The 17,801-nt window shown below is 41.9% G+C and overlaps 1 protein-coding gene across 1 annotated transcript in view; it reads right to left on the reverse strand.

Moving 5' to 3' along the window:
* ptpro (protein tyrosine phosphatase receptor type O) overlaps window positions 1–17,801 on the reverse strand; it is a gene marked incomplete at its 5' end in the record, with an annotated part of 85,642 nt that overhangs the window by 31,599 nt on the left and 36,242 nt on the right. The window contains 9 exons of the mRNA XM_084049558.1: window positions 708–901; window positions 1,113–1,233; window positions 2,089–2,281; window positions 3,837–4,002; window positions 5,603–5,905; window positions 6,106–6,687; window positions 8,950–9,102; window positions 10,130–10,285; window positions 12,661–12,943. Coding sequence (XP_083905684.1) covers window positions 708–901; window positions 1,113–1,233; window positions 2,089–2,281; window positions 3,837–4,002; window positions 5,603–5,905; window positions 6,106–6,687; window positions 8,950–9,102; window positions 10,130–10,285; window positions 12,661–12,943 — 2,151 coding nt within the window. The remainder of the gene's footprint in view (window positions 1–707; window positions 902–1,112; window positions 1,234–2,088; window positions 2,282–3,836; window positions 4,003–5,602; window positions 5,906–6,105; window positions 6,688–8,949; window positions 9,103–10,129; window positions 10,286–12,660; window positions 12,944–17,801) is intronic.

Raw genomic sequence — 17,801 nt, forward strand, 5'->3', positions numbered from 1 at the left:
ATTTCCATTTCCTCTACCATTTCCTCTAAATAGAAATCAATTTCTTCATAAGTGAAAGTGAAAGCGGTTAAGTGGGCCTGTGGGTTTTATAAATACTGAACCAATGAAAAGTCTTAATAAGAGCTTGTGACTAAATAATAACTACATAGGATCCTTTTGGAACACAGGTTATTTAACAGTTTTGAACATAAACAGTTTCCATCGAACAGCGAGCGACTATATAGTACCTTAAATAAAAGTGTTGTAACTTAATGGGTAACGTAGTTAATTTTGTGAAGTTAATTCATTTGCATGATTGACTAAAAGCTGCTAAATTCATACAGTATTATTCAGAGTTAAAAAGATTGATTTTATTTGATACAGTCTATTGACATTGAGATTTGAGACTTAAAGGGTTAACTCGAGAAACTGCATGTCCCATAATGCCTTGCGGCAAAAAACGGTCTTTAAGAAAAGACCGGGATTCTGTTTGTTCATTCAGTGATATTAAGCAATACTAGCTCCGAGCGAATTAATAAATGCCAAGAGATGCCAAAAGATCGTTAATGTACCATTTTGTATGCAACCTTTTTTCTTATATAAAGCACAAACTTTATTTCCATATTCCGACGTCCTTTCAAGTCTTTTTGATCGTAGTTATTCTATAAAAAGTGTTCACCACAAACATCCAAACAGTCATAACGTTATCAACAGTGCGTTCTTCTTACCACGGATGCGATGATGGAGGCGGTGGCAGCGATCTCGTAGTAGGTGGTCCACTCCGAGGCCAGCGTGACGGGGTTGAAGAAGAAGGTCTGCAGCACATACTTGCGGAAGGCCACGTGGTACGGCCTCTGCCAGCTGAGGATGACCGCCGTGGGGCTCATGGGGTACACCACCAGCTCACGCACTCCCGTGGGCTCTGAACCAAACAACAGTACATTTACTGAGTGCTGTACTTAACTAGGGATGTTCAATATTTACTTTTTTGCCGATATCTCATATTCCGATATTATCCAAATCTTCATTTCCGATTACGATATCAGCCGATACCGATATATGGAGGCTTTTTCACCAAAAGTCAACTAATTGTCAGGTAACAACATCACACATCACGGAAACGAACGGCTCACCTATATCGATGATGACGGGCTCAGAGGGGGGGCTGATGAGGGGTCCGTTGGTGTGGTACACCGTCACTCTGTACTGGACCCCGGGGGTCAGGTTGCTAATGATGTCACTCGTTGTGTTCTCCTGTGCAAACGGGGGGTACACTGTTTTAGTAATACTCTGGCACCGAATGTGTTAAGTATAAACAACAAATAGCTAATGTAGTCAACCAATATTGATTCCTTTCCAATTTACAGCCGTTAAATTAATTTTCAAAATGCTCTCCTGTCCATACAACCTTGTTGTAATGCAGGCACACACGCTGATACACGAGTGACAGCTGTCACACATAACCTCAGACAGGCCCAATTAGTGCTTTTAGAGTACAAAACACTGATGTTGGCCTACAGAGCAACCACATCCAAATGGCACCCCCGGGCCATATCTTCAAAGTGCAGATCTACAAGCAGATCTACATACTCAAGGACTCCAGGGGGGTCTTTGAAAACTATGTTCTAAGACTAGGTGGCTCATACCAGGGTCAGTCCACCCTTAGGTGAACACGCACTGACCCTCTGCACCTTAATCCCCATGTATAACGCACAAACTTGTTTTGATTTTTTATTATTGCGCTCTTTTTTCTCTCTAAGCACCTTAGCGTCTATAAGTATATCATGCACAGTATACATACATTGCTGCTATGCTCAGGCACCTTAGTTTGTCTCTTATCTCAGGTACTTTGTAAATATGTAGATAACTTGTTTTTGGCCTTCTTGTTCTCTGTCGATCTCCTTCCCACTTAACCCCCTACCCCCTCTTCTTTTTCTCTCTCCCCACTCTTCTTTCTACGGAATTTAACGTTGCGATGGGAGTGTTGTACAAAAACGAATTTCACCCACTTTTTTACCTTGTAAACCTGTGATGTGACAATAAACCTGATTCTGATTCTGATTCTGATTCTGATTCTAAGTGCTTAACATTGTGTGTCATTATCGTTACCTCGCTGCAGTAGGTGGTCTCCATGCGCTGGCTCAGACTGGGCTTGAGGCAGGTGGTGGACAGCACAGACACCAGGCTGCCGTTGTGACTCTCGGAGGACGGACCCCAGGACACCGCTGCGGTGCTGGACCCCAGCAGCCTGACGCTCACAGCCTGGGGCCGCTCCCTGGGCTGATCCAACAGCTCTCCACTGCTACCTGCTCACCAAAAAAAACACAACAGCATCGTTCTGACGCTCCATTTCAACTGCAGCAAATACGCAATATTGCATCCATTCAAAAAGAATCATGTTTTTAGTGATTACGCTAGAGGGCGCTCGCCGCCAACCTATGAATGATGCCTTGACTAACAGAGAAGGATAGGAAAAAAAAGACTAAAACCGCTTGGCAGTGGCAGATGAATTCATTAATTAATACCTGGCAATAAATGTGTTAAGTGTCACTCTCATAGTAAAAAAGGGTTTAACTGTATCGAGTGCATATTTCTATTCCATTGTGTTTTCGTCTGTTTTTAAAGCTACTACATTCGGGAACTTATTTGAACGAATAAAACATAATTTTAAGCACATCTGCAGTGGTTGGAGCTGGTCTCCCCCAAGTCTGCCATTGAGAAATGTAGACCCTGGTGTCAGGTAGGACACTCCCCCAAATAGTGTGTTTTTTGGTTTGGTTAATGTCTTTTTAAAGCTTACCTGTGAAAATTAAAAGTAGTTTATTCTGCGCGTGTATCTCCAAAGCATGAATACAGAGTTTTACAACTAAAATCTGGTCTTCTAGACAAGCAATCACTGAAAACAGGTTTTGATCAGATCAGAGCCTCGCCAAATGAATGAGGAAGCATGCATGCGGGACGTTGAGTAAAACAAAACAAGCGCTTCCCCCCTGTAATCCGACACCACCATGTGTCCAGGCAACAATGTTGTTTTGGTTGCGGTGCGTTTAGTGTGCATACTCAGTAGGATCAAACATATGCATAATTCATAGGATAGGGAATACTACTGTACATGAGGGCAAGTGTGATGTGAAGCTCCTTTACGGATGCGTTTTGGGGGAGGAAAGTACTTGACATGTATATTTATTGAACATAGAGGATTTTCCCTGAAAGCTACAAGCTCACGGTGAGCTTGTAGATGGGCAATTTTCAATAAAATAATGTTTTAGTTTTATTTGTATTTACCTACCTGGTTCTAGTTATAATGGAAACAAACAAACAAAAACAAAAAAAAAACAATCAAAGATCTTTACAGGTTGTGGAAAGTTTCAGGTTATGGTTCTGGGTTACAAAAAAATAAATAAATCAAAGTCACATTAGCTACTATTCTGCACTGGGCTCCAGGGATGGATACAAGAAGAGTGGGCACTAAGGAAGAGTGGGCACCTCAATGTAAAATTAGCTATTTTGTCCAAAATGTTAAAAATATATATATAAAATGGTCTTAAGTAATGTAAAGTATACATGATATGAACATGCATGGTACATCACTATCAGACTATACATTTACCTTTCAACTTCAAGGCCAAGATGACAGGATATACAGGTTTTAGCAAGTTGTAGCAATTGTAGAAAAATTAGACCTTAATTGTCAAATGTTCTATCATGTTCTAATCATGTACACTTTACATTACTTTAAGACCGTTATCCCGATGTCATTGTGTTTTTACATTTTGGACCAAATAGGCACTTTTACATCGAGGTGCCCACTCTTCCCGTTACCCCGGGGACCAGCCTGGTAGTTCTGTTCTGTATACATACTGAGGTAGAAGGTGAATCCCGTGCGGGCGGAGCTCTCCCTGGCCTCACAGTCTCCGGAGGAGCTGAGCGTCCGGACCAGGACGTGGTAGACTCCAGGCTCCGTCAGCTCTGTGAAGAACTCGTGAGTGTTCTCGTCCACCGTGGCCGTCTCAGTGGAGTTGCCTGGACACACGCAGAGAGGAAGGTCAAAACAACACTGGTGTAAAGTACTGTACATTTACTCAAGCACTGTACTCAAGTATAATTTTGAGGTGTTTTTACTTTCTTCGGTATTTCCAATTCTCAATACTTTTACTTCCAATCCACTACATCTCAGAGACAAATATTGTAATTTTTACTCCACTACAATTATTTGACAGCTTTAGTTACTAGTTAGTTTGCAGATTTAGATTATTATCACAAAACATAACACCACTTCAGCGCTATATATATGTTGACCATTTGAAAATAGCCGATCTACAAGCTTGTAGATCTGCTATTTTCAAAAGATGTTTATACATTTTGAACTTGTGAAATGGAACATTCTGCATAATGAGTACTTTTACTTTTGTACTTTACTCATTCAATGCCACTGACGTAATTAGTGGTAATTAACCAATACTGCCACTGACGTAAAAAACATTTTTTTTTTTTTTTTTTTTTTTTAATTTGACCCAAAGACCAAAGAGATATGATTTTTCGAAGATCTAGACTCCCATCCACTTCCTTGTTAACTTAAAACTTAAAAAGTCTGTATCTCGGCTCCGGAGTACTTTTTTTTTTTTTCAATGAAAAATCTCTGGCAGTGGGCAAACGCAAAAAAAAAAGTTCTGAGTTAAGTATATTTTGATACCAATACTTTGGTACGTTTACTCAAGTAAATTTAGAATTCCGGCCATTTCTACTTTGCAGTATTTATACTTTTACTTATGTAAAAAAATGTAGTACTTTTTCCACCACTGCACAAGTGCATACATAGAATAAAGCTAAATAAATTCTAATGACTGAAACATTTTGTAAGGCCAAATCCTAATCATTTGTGAAACAGCGGGAAAGGAAATCAGCGAGAAAATATACCGCTCTGTTACTTAACACAGTATGTAAAATTATAATGTTAAGTATTATCATCTAAACCTATGTTGATGCTGTTCCACATACAGCCAACCTGTTAAAATAAATCACAGATTGAGGCTTTAACCTTATGACATATCTGAAACCATTCATGTTTATGGAAGATGCTTTCTGAACATGTATTCTATTGCTAGTTTGACCAATACTCTTTGATCTTAAAATAACTAATAACCAAAAATGGCAGATCTTGCGATATGTTGTGAGCTTGAAGATCTGCTATTTTCAGTGCAATTTGGGATCCAAATGACGCCTACTCATCGATGGGGAATCCAAGCTAAAAGAAACTGCAGGCTTTCTATTCCTGTAAAGTTAGCATGCTATAATGGAAGCCATTGTTCTTGCGTTAATAAAAAAAATAATCAGTGAATATATATATTCTTTTAAAGCAAACATTTTTAACTCAAATCTTTGCTTCTGGGGGTCCCTGGAACAAAATATTTTGAGATGGGGGGGTCCGCGGCCAAGAAATAATGCATTTCGGGGTCCTTGACAATTATGAAAAAGTTTGAGAACCACTGATATACTGTAGCAGCATACGTTTTTTAGAAAACTGTTGGGATTTAGAAGACACTTTGTAGAATCGGCTTCAGGTCTTAATGGGTTAACTGTTTGATTAACTGTCGCACCCCTAGTCTAATCAGCAGCAGCTTACCATCTCGGTAGATGTAAACGTTGAAGCCATCGTAGGTGGTGGGCGGCCGGGGGGGAAGCCAGCGGAGCTCCAGCAGTATGGGCGGCAGTTTGGTGGGCAGGACCAGGGGCTCGGACGGCGGCCCACCCATAGCCGACCCGGGCTCGTTGGAGTCCTCGTACTCCGGCAACGACACGTTCACAAACTCCTCCTCCTCCCCGCCATCGGTGCCGGGAGGCAGGCCACCCGTGGCGACCGGCCAATAGGATTGCGTCACCACAGCCTCCTGCAGGCTCGTACCGTTGGCTGTCACGTTGGCGTCGCCTGCAAAAATAACAATAATAATACTCATAATAAACTGCATTTATATAGCTACGGTTATGAACAGCCTATTAGATAGCTAATGCTAATGGTGCCAGACCATGAAGAGCTTTTGAAGAGCTTTTAAAAATGTATTCTTAAAGTGTCTGGCAGCCAGTGAAGTGCAGCTACACATGGCGTTATGCGCTCAAATCTCCAGGTACCAGTGATAGAGGTGAAGTTGTATCTAGTACCAGTGATAGAGGTGAAGTTGTATCTAGTACCAGTGATAGAGTTGAAGTTGTGTCTAGTACCAGTGATAGAGGTGAAGTTGTGTCTAGTACCAGTGATAGAGGTGAAGTTGTGTCTAGTACCAGTGATAGAGGTGAAGTTGTATCTAGTACCAGTGATAGAGGTGAAGTTGTATCTAGTACCAGTGATAGAGGTGAAGTTGTATCTAGTACCAGTGATAGAGGTGAAGTTGTATCTAATACCAGTGATAGAGTTGAAGTTGTATCTAGTACCAGTGATAGAGTTGAAGTTGTATCTAGTACCAGTGATAGAGGTGAAGTTGTGCGTGGGGTCGTAGGGGATCTGGGTGACATTGCCCGCCACCTCCACAGGGGTGATGGCCTCCTCCTCCTCCTCATCCTCCTCCATGAGTAGGACGTCCCGGGCCCGGCGGAGCTGAGGGCTCTCCTGGGTCCCCTCCGGAGCGGGGCCATCGTCCAGGCTGTCCCCCGCTGGCGCTCCTCGCTGGTGCAGGTGGACGATCTTGCGGGAGATGTTGAGCGGTGGGTTGGGGACTGCGAGCCAACAGAGAGAGAGGAGGTTGACCAATGCACACGTCTCTCAACGGTCATTTAAAGCAGGGGTTCCCAAACCTTTTAGACCCAAAAGACAAATTTGCATCCCCAGAAGAACTGAAAAAACGTTTTAAATCCTTTGAAATAATAATTGTGAAAAAAAATAATTAAATTAAAAGAAAATTGATATTAATCGTGACCCATAAAATTGGGTCTGTGGCCCAAACATGGGTCCCGACCTGGCGACCCACGTGTTTGGGAATCAGTCTTTTAAAGCACTGGTTCCCAACCTTTCCTTGACCAGGTCCCCACTTGAGAATCTTGAGAGCGTTCACGGCCCACCCACCTGACCACTTGGGTGATCAGATGGGTGGGCCGTGTGCATTTTCAAGAATACCGGTATGCTTATTTTAATGATCAATCTATCAGAACTATACTTTGTATACTTTTTATATGTATACTTTAAGTTCGTATCTATCACAATGAAAACAAAACATATATGTTTTTACATACATTTTCTTTATATTCATGTTATATTATCAATTAAATCTTAAGCGTTTTACCAATTATCTGTGGGGCCCACTTCCAATATCCTCACAGGCCACCAGTGGGCCCCCAGCCCACAGGTTGGGAATCGCTGATTTAAAAGCTCGTCATGTTGACAGATAATGAAATGAGAAAACGCATCAGGTTTTCCCGCAACGCCGCTTGGCCTGTTATTATGAGAGCAGACAATGAATGCCTGTGGAGTGACTTGATAAAGAGTAATAGAAGCAGTGCTGGTATTTAGATTCAATCAATAATGCATTGCCTGGCCCCTGCGGCACGCCGGGCCGTGGGAAGCCTCTCTGACTCAACCTGGTCATTAGTGGAAACGCCACTGGCTCTGCTGACGGGGGGGGGGGGACATCTTGTTGAGTCGCAACAACAACAACACACCATTTTCACTTCATTCTGCAGCATATTGTCACTGTGTCGGCTGCAAACCTTGCATGTCCAAAACTGTTACTTTTCAAGAAATGGGGGAAAAGAAGACAATGCGTCGCAATGCGACGCGTTGTGACTGTGAGCTTGTAGATCTGCTATTTTTGATACTTTTGTGTGACACTGTAGTATGATGAATTAGGGCATTAATTTACGTAAATATGGAGATGCAAGGTTTCTGCCCGACAGCAACGAAATGCTCACCGGGGAGCGAGCCAAAAGCTCCCCATCCAACACTGTGCTGGCACCCTGTTTCTCACCAGACATCCATTCTCATGTATCATTAGCAAATCCACTAAATGCAGTCGACAAATCAATACATAAGTAATCACAGGGACACGCCAGCTTAGAGAGAACTGTGTTATTTATGGTGCTAATGTTTCTAAAAACACCTGCATATGATGCTAATGTTTCTAAAAGAACATGTACACCCCTGCATATGATGATTTTATTAAAAAAAAACAATTTGCCCTTTTTTTGTATCTCTCTTGCATTCACTCTACCTCTGTCCTCAATATTTTCAAGAAATACTATAAAGTGATGGAGCACGAACAATAAAAATAATTTCACCCACTTCTTTACACCTGTAAACCTGTGATGTGACAATAAAGCTGATTCTGATTCTAAAACACAATAGAATGCTGGAGTACACAATATGAATGTGAAAAACCTTTAAATGCTATAGATGCTTTAAATGGGCTTTAATAGGCGAGAAGAAAACCAAATCAGAGAATCAGATTTCAATATCTGCAATATTTTAATTCACTTTATTCCGCAGAATAGCAAGCTAGTTCTAAGCCAGTGATTCCCACCGGTGGGCTGTGAGAATATCGCAAGTGGGCCCCCAAATAATTGGTAAAACACTAAGATTTTAATAATAATATAACATTAATATATATTTTTTTTATAAAAAAAATGGTCGCGGTTCCATTTTCGTGGGTCGCGAGTGAATATCCCTTTATTATTTGTTTCCTAAATTTGTCATTAATTATTATTATTTTAAAAGATTTTCTAAAGATTTCCACAAAAACTTCAAACATTTTTCAAAAATAATTTCATAAATAAAATAAAAATTATCAAAAAAAATCCCTAAATTAGAAAACAAATGTTTAAGAAGTAGTGAAAATAGCAGATCTGCAAGCTCGCAACGCGATGCGACTTGTAAATCTGCTATTTTCACTAGTCCGGGTCCCGGGAAACATCAGATTTCTCTTTTGGGTCAAAAAATTTGGGAGCCACTGTTCTAAGCTATTGATCCCGGTCTAGTGAGTGGGGTACCTGTCCTGTGGTGCAGGGGTTCGTGGGTGACCTCGCTGCGTCTGACCAGGGTGGTCTTGTTGACGGTGGCCTCAGAGACCAGCTGGAAGGTGATGTTCCTGTAGCACGTTCCCGGCAACCAGTGTTTGAACACCGTTTTACCTTTGTAGAAATCTAAAAAAATAAACACGTAGAAAATTAGCATGAAAACAAATTAGCACTGATCATAAACATAATATTCAATTCTACTGAAAAGCAACACGCAACATAAAGGTCTGCTTGTTTTCAACCTATCTTCATATAATTGATCCTCACTAATGCTCATAATAAGATGACACCAGTTCTGTCTACTCATTCTGTGTCTCAGGACTGTGGACGTACAGTTCTGAAACCTGCCTACTGGTGACATTTGCCTACTGGTGACATTTAAATGTTTGTATTAAAGCGAGAACCATGGCTTCTATTATAGAATGCTAACTTTCCAGGAAGAGAAAGGCTGTCGTTTCTGTTAGCTTGGAATCCCCATTGATGATGTCATCGGTAGGCGGTTTTCTGAACTGTCCACAGTCCACCAATGAGACACAGAGTGAGTAGACGGAAATTGAGCCATTTATAATGAGCATTAGTGAGGAGCAATTATATGAAGATATGGTTGATATGGGCGTACCCATTTTAAGTCTTAGAAATCGAAACAGGAGACTGAGAATATCCCGTATATACAACATGAATAAATACAGGAGCGATAAATCCAAGGTAAGGTGGCCACTGGCCAGATGCTCCGGTTTGGTCGGGATTGTCAAGCTGGGTGTTCCGAGTCCAGACAAATATCTCTAAAACACTCAAATGTCCCAGTTTTCATTTTTCATCACAATTAAAACAACAACACTTGTTTCAAGTGCTTACATACAGTAGATGTCTATCATGTTCTGTTCTGTTGAAAGAAGGTGTAGTCAGGTGTGCTAAAGGTGCTAAAATAATTGTCGCCTTGTCCTGATGAAAACACAAATATGTGAAAAACATTGAAAAAAAGGTCAAAGGAATTGTCAAAAGCAGCGAAAATGGCAGATTTACAAGCTCACAATGCAACATGTTGTCAGCATATAGATCGGCTATTTTCCCCCTTTTAAGGATTTAAGTGATCTAGGATCCCCGGGTTGGGCTTTTGAAAGTACGGTCACCCGGCCTAACCCAAGGACATTACCTTTATAGAGCATGGAGCGCTGCTCTCTGCCCTCAGTGTAGCTGATGTTGACCCGACTGAAGACATTGTTGGGCGGGGAGCTGATCTCAAAGACCACCCCGGTCTCTGGTGACTCCCTATAGTCTGATATCAGCACGCTGTCCACAGGAGAGGGCTCTGGAACATACCAAACCATCACAGGTTCACCTTCAGGCTACTGTCACAATTATTGCATCGCCTGATCGCAATTGTTTGAGATAATCGCAATTATTTTGCATAATCGTCAGAATCATTTCAATTCATCTCTCATTCATCTCTATGCATGAAACTGTTGAAAAATTATGAAAACAACTGATCTACAGGTTCACATCGCGTCACATTGTAGATGGGCTATTTCTGAATAAAATGATAAAATATATGTCCTTTTCTGGCCATTATTTATGTTGATTATTGGTATCGGTATCGGTCACTGTCAGTCATTTCTTCGTATATTTAAGTTATTTGTCATATCTGCCCTGTGCAGTTTTTTTTTATAAAGCCTAAAAGGCAAACAGAAATATTATTTGTATTTGTATGTCCAAAGTTCAATAACCAAAAATACAATGAAATCGTTAAACGCAATTATTTTGTTTGACAATGAATCGTCAATGAAAATGTCACATTCATGACAGCCACTAGAATCAGTGGGGAGAACGGGGCTCCCAAACACTTCTACAAAAAAATCTGAGAAGATGATCAGAAGATGCTAGATGCAAGGAAACCATATATTTGCTAGTGCAATAATATGCACACAGAAATGGCTATTATGTTATGCACTAGCAGTGGTGTAAAGTAACAAGTACATTTACTCAAGTACTGTACTTTTACTTTACTGGAGTATTTCCCATGTTTAATACTTTTACTTCTACTCTACTGAATCTTAGAGGCAAATATTGTACTCAACTCCACTACAATTATTTGAAAAATGTAGTTACCAGTTACTTTGCAGATATAAATTATTACATTATAAAACATACATTAACCACTTTAGCCCCGTTTTATATATAGGCTATTTGAAAATAGACGATCTACAAGCTCACGACGCGTTGTGAGCTTGTAGATCTGCCATTTTCAAACATTTTAGTACTTTTACTTTTGGTACTTTAAGTATATTTTGATGCAAATCCTTTTGTTCTTTTACTCAAGTAACATTTTGAACACAGGCCTTTTACTTTTAACAGAGTATTTCTACATTGCAGTATTTCTACTTTTACTTAAGTAGAAAACGTGAGTACTTTTTCCATCACTGCACTAGCGCCAATAAGCAAACAAATTGTTTCCTTGCTTCCTTCCTCCTCTAGTGGACGTCTAATCTTTTTTCAGTGCCAAGCTAACAACCTTCAGCCCCATGCAAGGACACGCATTCTGCAACGGCGAGCTGGTTTTACGCTAGTCTGGGAGCCAAAGTTTCCCTGGATAATAAAAGAGCATTTGAAGCGTTTCTCGGTTAAAAGTACATCTGGTGATCCAGTTTCAGTTCCCGAACCCCAGACAGTTCCTACGTCTTTCCATCACTTGTCCTGGTTTACGACAGACCAGTGAATTCTATCGGGAGGGTATTGCAAATGGCCCCCCAACTAATTGGCAAAACGATTACGATTTTAATGATAAAATAACATTAATATTTTGTTTTTCTTTAAAACCTTGAGATGATGCTCAAGGTTTTAAATAAAAAAATGGCATATTGTTTCTTTAATACATTATTTAAATGAATGGTTAACTATAACCATTATTTCATACTTTGGCTATTCAAAAATAGCAGATCTACAAGCTCATCGCTATGAGCTACGGTGCGATTTGTCAATGACAGAGTTTTCAATTTACCAAAGGAATCTAAAATGACAGAGGTGCTGGCCCGCTTTTAATGGGTTGAGAGATTTTCAAGTGGGCCCTGATCCAGAAAAGCTTGGGAACCTCTAGGTTAAGACGTTTCCCACTGTGCCTTACTGCAGTGACACAACCCAGCTCACACCTGCCGTATTTAGGCCGAGATTTGCCCCTGAGATTTTCTCTATTCTATTTTAGATTTTCTTGCGCACACGCCTTTTGTTTTTTAAATCTTTCCTCCTGCTCTTGGAACATTTATCTAGCATATCGTCTATGTCGCGTGGAACCCTCATATGTCCAATATGAGGTGGAAAAACAGCCCAGTTTTACCCTTAGGGATTAAGTAAAGTTTGCTTTATTAATTTGTCTTATCTTGCATTTCTTCAGTGGTGGACAGTAACTACAGTAAGTGTAATTACTTGAGTAATGTACTCATGACTTTCACTATGCTAAATTTCAAATAGAATCTTTTTTTGAATAGCCAAACTACAGTATAGAATAGGGTTAAAGTGGTTCAAATGATTGTGACGCTATATTAACTAGCTGTGGTTAATATACCAGGGGGTCCACTAGTGGTCCACTAGCGGTCCACTAGCTATGGACCCACAGGTACCCCCCCCCCCCCAAGGACCCCTGGTGGTCCCCGCACCCCACTTTGAGAACCAACGACTGTAATTGCTTCTTACTTGTGAGCACAGACACGGTGCGAAGCGGTCTGGACCAGCTCCTGTCCTCCCTGACGAGGAGAGCCACGGTGTAGCAGAGGCCATGCTGGGGGGCGTCGAACACCAGCGACGGAGGCTGGTCGCTGGCGTTGTGGAACTGGAAGTGGAGCAGGCGCGCTCCTCTGGGCTCCCCCGTGAGGCGGGCGGCGTACGCGGTCACGTTCTCCCGCAGGTCCGAAGGCTCGAGGGTCACCAGGATGGACTGCTGCTCATCCCTGAGCCTCACCTGGAAGGCAGCTAGGCTCTGGAAGGAGGACAAGCAAGAGAGAGAGAGACACGTGATGGATGGATGCATCATGGCTGCTGGTGAGAAGACAATGTTTGTTCAGTTCGGTTTCAGGGGATGGCAAAAAAAAGAAAGAAAATGTAGTTTAGAGCAGTTCTCTCTTTTTAGGCCGCAACCCCCCAAAATAATCATATTTGAACTGGCGACCCCCCACCACCATGATCCTGACAAACACTTGGAATTGTAGGCATTACATTTAGTTTGACTTGGTTCCACAGATAAACATTGTGAAAATTGCCAAACTACGCCTCGCACTGCACTGGGCGAGTGCGCGGGAGGCCACGCCTAATAAAACAAAAAAAACAACGACAACAACAGGGAGTGGGAGGCCGACGGGCCGACCGGGCCCGCCGATCACCGCCCCGGAACCGAAGGCACGTTGTGGTGTGGTGGGTGGGGTAATACTGCTGTCGAACAGATTCTATGAAGCCATCAAAGCTGCAGCATCACTTGGAGACAACCCATAGTCACTTCAAAGAAAAACCTGTGGAATACTACCATGCTAGTCTTAGATCTCTCAACTGTCAACAGACATTCAGCCATTCAGCCAACCAGTTAAATATGGTGAGTTGGCTTTGTAAGCCTCTTATCAAGTTACATGGAAGGCTTTCTGAAAATAAATATAGAAAATCACGTTTAATATATGTAGTGGCGGTCCCTGCATCGCTTCTCTCTCAGCTAAGGGGTCCTTGGCCTAAAAAACGTTGAAGACCCCTGGTATAGAGCATTGGCTCTAAAACGTTTTTACATTTTTTATTTCAAGGACCCCCATAACTCTGAGAGTGTACAAATGTACATCTGTACACTCTCAGAGATACAAGGGTCCATTTGGAACCCCGCACAAGGAACAATGAGGGTCCCTGGACCCCACTTTGAGAACCAGTGGTCTAGGGAAACTTGTCAAGGAAAAGGAGAGGAGAAATGGAGAGACACGTGGTCAGAGAGAGTCCTAGTATAACTGATGCTCATACTGTAGGTTGAAATGAAATATAGTCTGTGGCTCATGGCTGTGTTGTGACTAAAATGTGACGTGGACAGAGCAGTGGGGATCATCATAATTAACACACCACACACTGTGACAAGTGACACGTTGGGGACGGATGTACTCGGGGACAGGAGGACAGGCCACTGAGTGTCCTTGGACACAGATGGTCCTTCGGCTGCATTACTTTTCCAGGGAGTCACATCGTGGAGCGTTGTTGTGAGCATGCAGGTCGGCTATTTTCGCAAATTTTTTTTTTGTTTTTCACCTACTAGTCCATACCCGGGGATGTGGGCACGACTTTGGTAATATGCGCTGTGTACACAGTATTATGCTTAGTTAAACTTTAGGAGAGGAGGCTGCTCATTTGATCACGGCTGTGTGTAACAACCCGGTCAATTACCTGACGTTGAGTCGTAAGTCGTTACCGCAACCATGATAAGTCCATGTTTTCTGCAAATAACACGACGTTCATGCGAATATTGTGCTTGTGATTCAAATAAACGCTCTGTGCGAGCACTATGGACATGATATCCAAAGCGCTCCCGCGCTCATAAAACGCATTGTGTGGACACGGCTCCTAAATCAAAATCTGTTATAACTGTACAGCGCTGTCTGTATACTGCCGCCGTTCTTCTCTGTGTGAATGTGTATACTCTGTAGTCCCGAAGCTAAGTCCACCCACTGGCTGGGACCGTAACCGTGACAACAGAGCAGGTCCCATTGCCTGGGGGAGCGTAACCGTGACAACAGAGCCCGTGGCCACACATGCTCAGTAGCTTCCAAACTTAAACAAGTTTAAATTTGGGAAACGTGAAAAATGACATTCGTGGCTGTCTTCAAAGGCTAATGGCCAATTCCTGTGTGCAAGTTTAGATCAATTGCTCAACCCACTGAAGAGAAAAACGTGTCAGACAAACGTGTCAGACAGATTCCTTAAATGTATAGTAGGATAACGGCATGCCCAAAATAGGGACACGTGACCTGTGTTGCACGTCACCTTCACTCTCGTTCTCATCTTCCTCTCTGTCTCTCTCTCTCTCTCTCTTTCTCTCAGTATATCTCTCTCTCTCTCTCTGTCTCTCTCTCTCTATTCAATTCAAAGGGGGTTTATTGGCACGAGAAAACAAATGTTTATAGGGCAAAAACAAAGCAGTTAAAACAAAATAATGTATGTACAATTAAAAGGGAATATAGAAATGTGTGAACAGACCTGTGTTACATTGCAACTTAGGACAACTAGCTTACAAAACCTGAATGTGTGTTTGCTGTCAGAAATAGTTATATACACATAGGGAAGCTTGGCATACACGTTTGAAACAAATGGCAGCAATATTTCAATGTTTTTCATTCACTTGGTACCAAAGTAATTAAGTACCTTTACTTAAGTACTATACTTAAGTAAATTAACTTATACTCTACTACATCTCAGAGGCAGATATCATACTTTTTATTCCACTACAATTATTTAACAGATTTAGTTACGAGTTACTTTGTAAATTGAGATTATTATATATTAATAATGTTATTTTATTAGCCTATTTTATACTTCGGCAAAAAGAAAAAACATGGCAAATTTGAAAAAAAATTTAATACTTTTATAATGGTACTGAAAATATATTTCGATGCCAAATACTTTTGTACTTTTACTCAAGTCAAATTTCGAATACACAAAATTCCTGAAGAAGATCCAGCAGGATTGAGACGTTGAAGCAATAAACAAGTGGAGCTGAGAAATAACCAGTGTTGCAGACTTTATTTCTCTCCTGTTGATTGCTGTTTGTCCAGCAGAGAGAGAGGGTGAGAGAGGATGTGCTATCACCTTTGTTAAATTTCAAATACAGGCCTTTTACTTGAGTGAAAGTAAAAAAAATAAATCAGATTACTTCTCCCACCACTTGCCACCAACCAACCAACCAACCAACCAACCAACCAGCCGTGGAGGCTGACCTCACAGACGTCTGGTTGGCTGGCTGTGCGACGGCCCATCAAGCATTCCCATAATAACAGCCCCCTCGGGGGCCGAAACGGCTGTAATTCCAAACACCAGAAATCAATGAGACAAAATACAAAGTCCATTACGTCTCATTAGCGGTGGGTCACTCACTGCCAACGGGCAACAGGCCTGGACAGGAACCAGAAAGCCCTCGTCGGCTCGTCCCTGTTTTTTTTTACGAGCGGAAGAATGTGGGTGACTGAGCGAGGGAGAGCGGCTTGGCTTCCTCCATCCTGCCTGCCTGCCTTCTCTTCAACTTCACGTCATCACACTGCCCTGGGCAGTGGTGGAAAAAGTACGCAAATGTTTTACTTAAGTAAAGGTATCAATACTGCAATGTAGAAGTACTCATCTAATACTAGTAGTACTAATCTACAAGCTCACAACGCAAATAGCCTAGGTATAAAATAGGGCTAAAGTGGTTAATGTATGTTTCATAATGTAATAATTTATTTCTGCAAAGTAACTAGTAACTAAAGTTTTTTTTGCCTCTGAGATGTAGTGGAGTAGAAGTAAAAGTAATGAAAATGGGAAATACTCCAGTAAGTAGAACATTCTCAAAAGTGTACTTAAGTACAGTACTTGAGTAATTGTTCTTAGTTACTTTACACCACTGGCCCTGGGGAAGGATCTTCAGAGGAACACAGGCAGTGGAGGTGGAAGAAGGACTCTGATATTGGTTTTGATATTCTGTCTTTTTTGGTTAATAGGCTTTATACTGTATGCACACTACAGCAGCCATATTGGAAAGAAATTGGGTCTCGTCTTCCTTACTTCCTTCACAGGTCTTACCAATGATACTAATTGAGGTCGATCTGTTCCATTTAGTGTGTAGCAGAGTGGTTCTCAAACTTTTTTAATTTCAAGGACCCCCATAACTCTGAGAGTGTACAAATGGGGTTGATTTGTACACCCTCAGAGTTAGACATCCATAAGGGGCCATTTGGAACCCCCTCAAGGAACCATGAGGGTACCTGGACCACACGTTGAGACCCACTGGTGTAGAAAAGTGATTCCAGTGAGCCAACATGCACAATATCAGCCCTCTATTTCATTGGTTCTCAAAGTGGGGTCCGGGGACCCCCAGGGGTCCTTGAGGGAGTTCCAGGGGGTCCCCAGCTAAATGATAGATTAGGCACCAAATGGACCCTTATGGGTCTGTAACTCTGAGAGTGTACAAATGCCATTTGTACACTCTCAGAGTTAAATTAACATAGATTTTACAATATGAATTGGGGTCCAGTAGAAATGCCATTAAATGGAGGGTCCGTAGCCCTACTGCATGTCAAACTGGATGTCCTTGAAATTTAAATGGTTGAGAATCACTGCTAGAGCTGTAAAAAATCTTCTCTTATATAAAATCTTCCTGGTATATCTTTTCAAATGGGGGTCCGTGGCCTAATAAGTGTCAATTTGGGGGTCCTTGACATGAAAAAGTTTGAGAACCACTGCTCTATTTGACCAAAATGGAACAGAGCCATCATTAGTATCATTGGTAACACCTGTGAAATCGGACGCTGTGGGCGCTGGGGGCGTGTCCTCTCCTCCGTATCATCAGTTCCCATACCCTAGGTGGGGTTGGCGATAGGGCCTTTCTGTGTGGAATTTGCATGTTCTCCCCGTGTCCCCTAGGGTAGGTACCCTCACAACAAACATGCAGTAATCCTGGTCTCTATACTGCCTCCCCCTGGTCAGCTCGGGCGCCTGATAGAATGGAAAGGAACTGGTTAGAATAACGTGTTACTTCCACGCTCTATGTCCAACCGGGGTAACTCCCCCCTGTCAGGTGATAAGAAGCGGCTTGCTAGCTCCTCATGCATTGAAGGAGGCATGAGCTC

This window comes from Gymnoscopelus microlampas (genome assembly GCF_963454915.1).
Source record: "Gymnoscopelus microlampas genome assembly, chromosome: 23".
Lineage (NCBI taxonomy): Eukaryota > Metazoa > Chordata > Actinopteri > Myctophiformes > Myctophidae > Gymnoscopelus > Gymnoscopelus microlampas.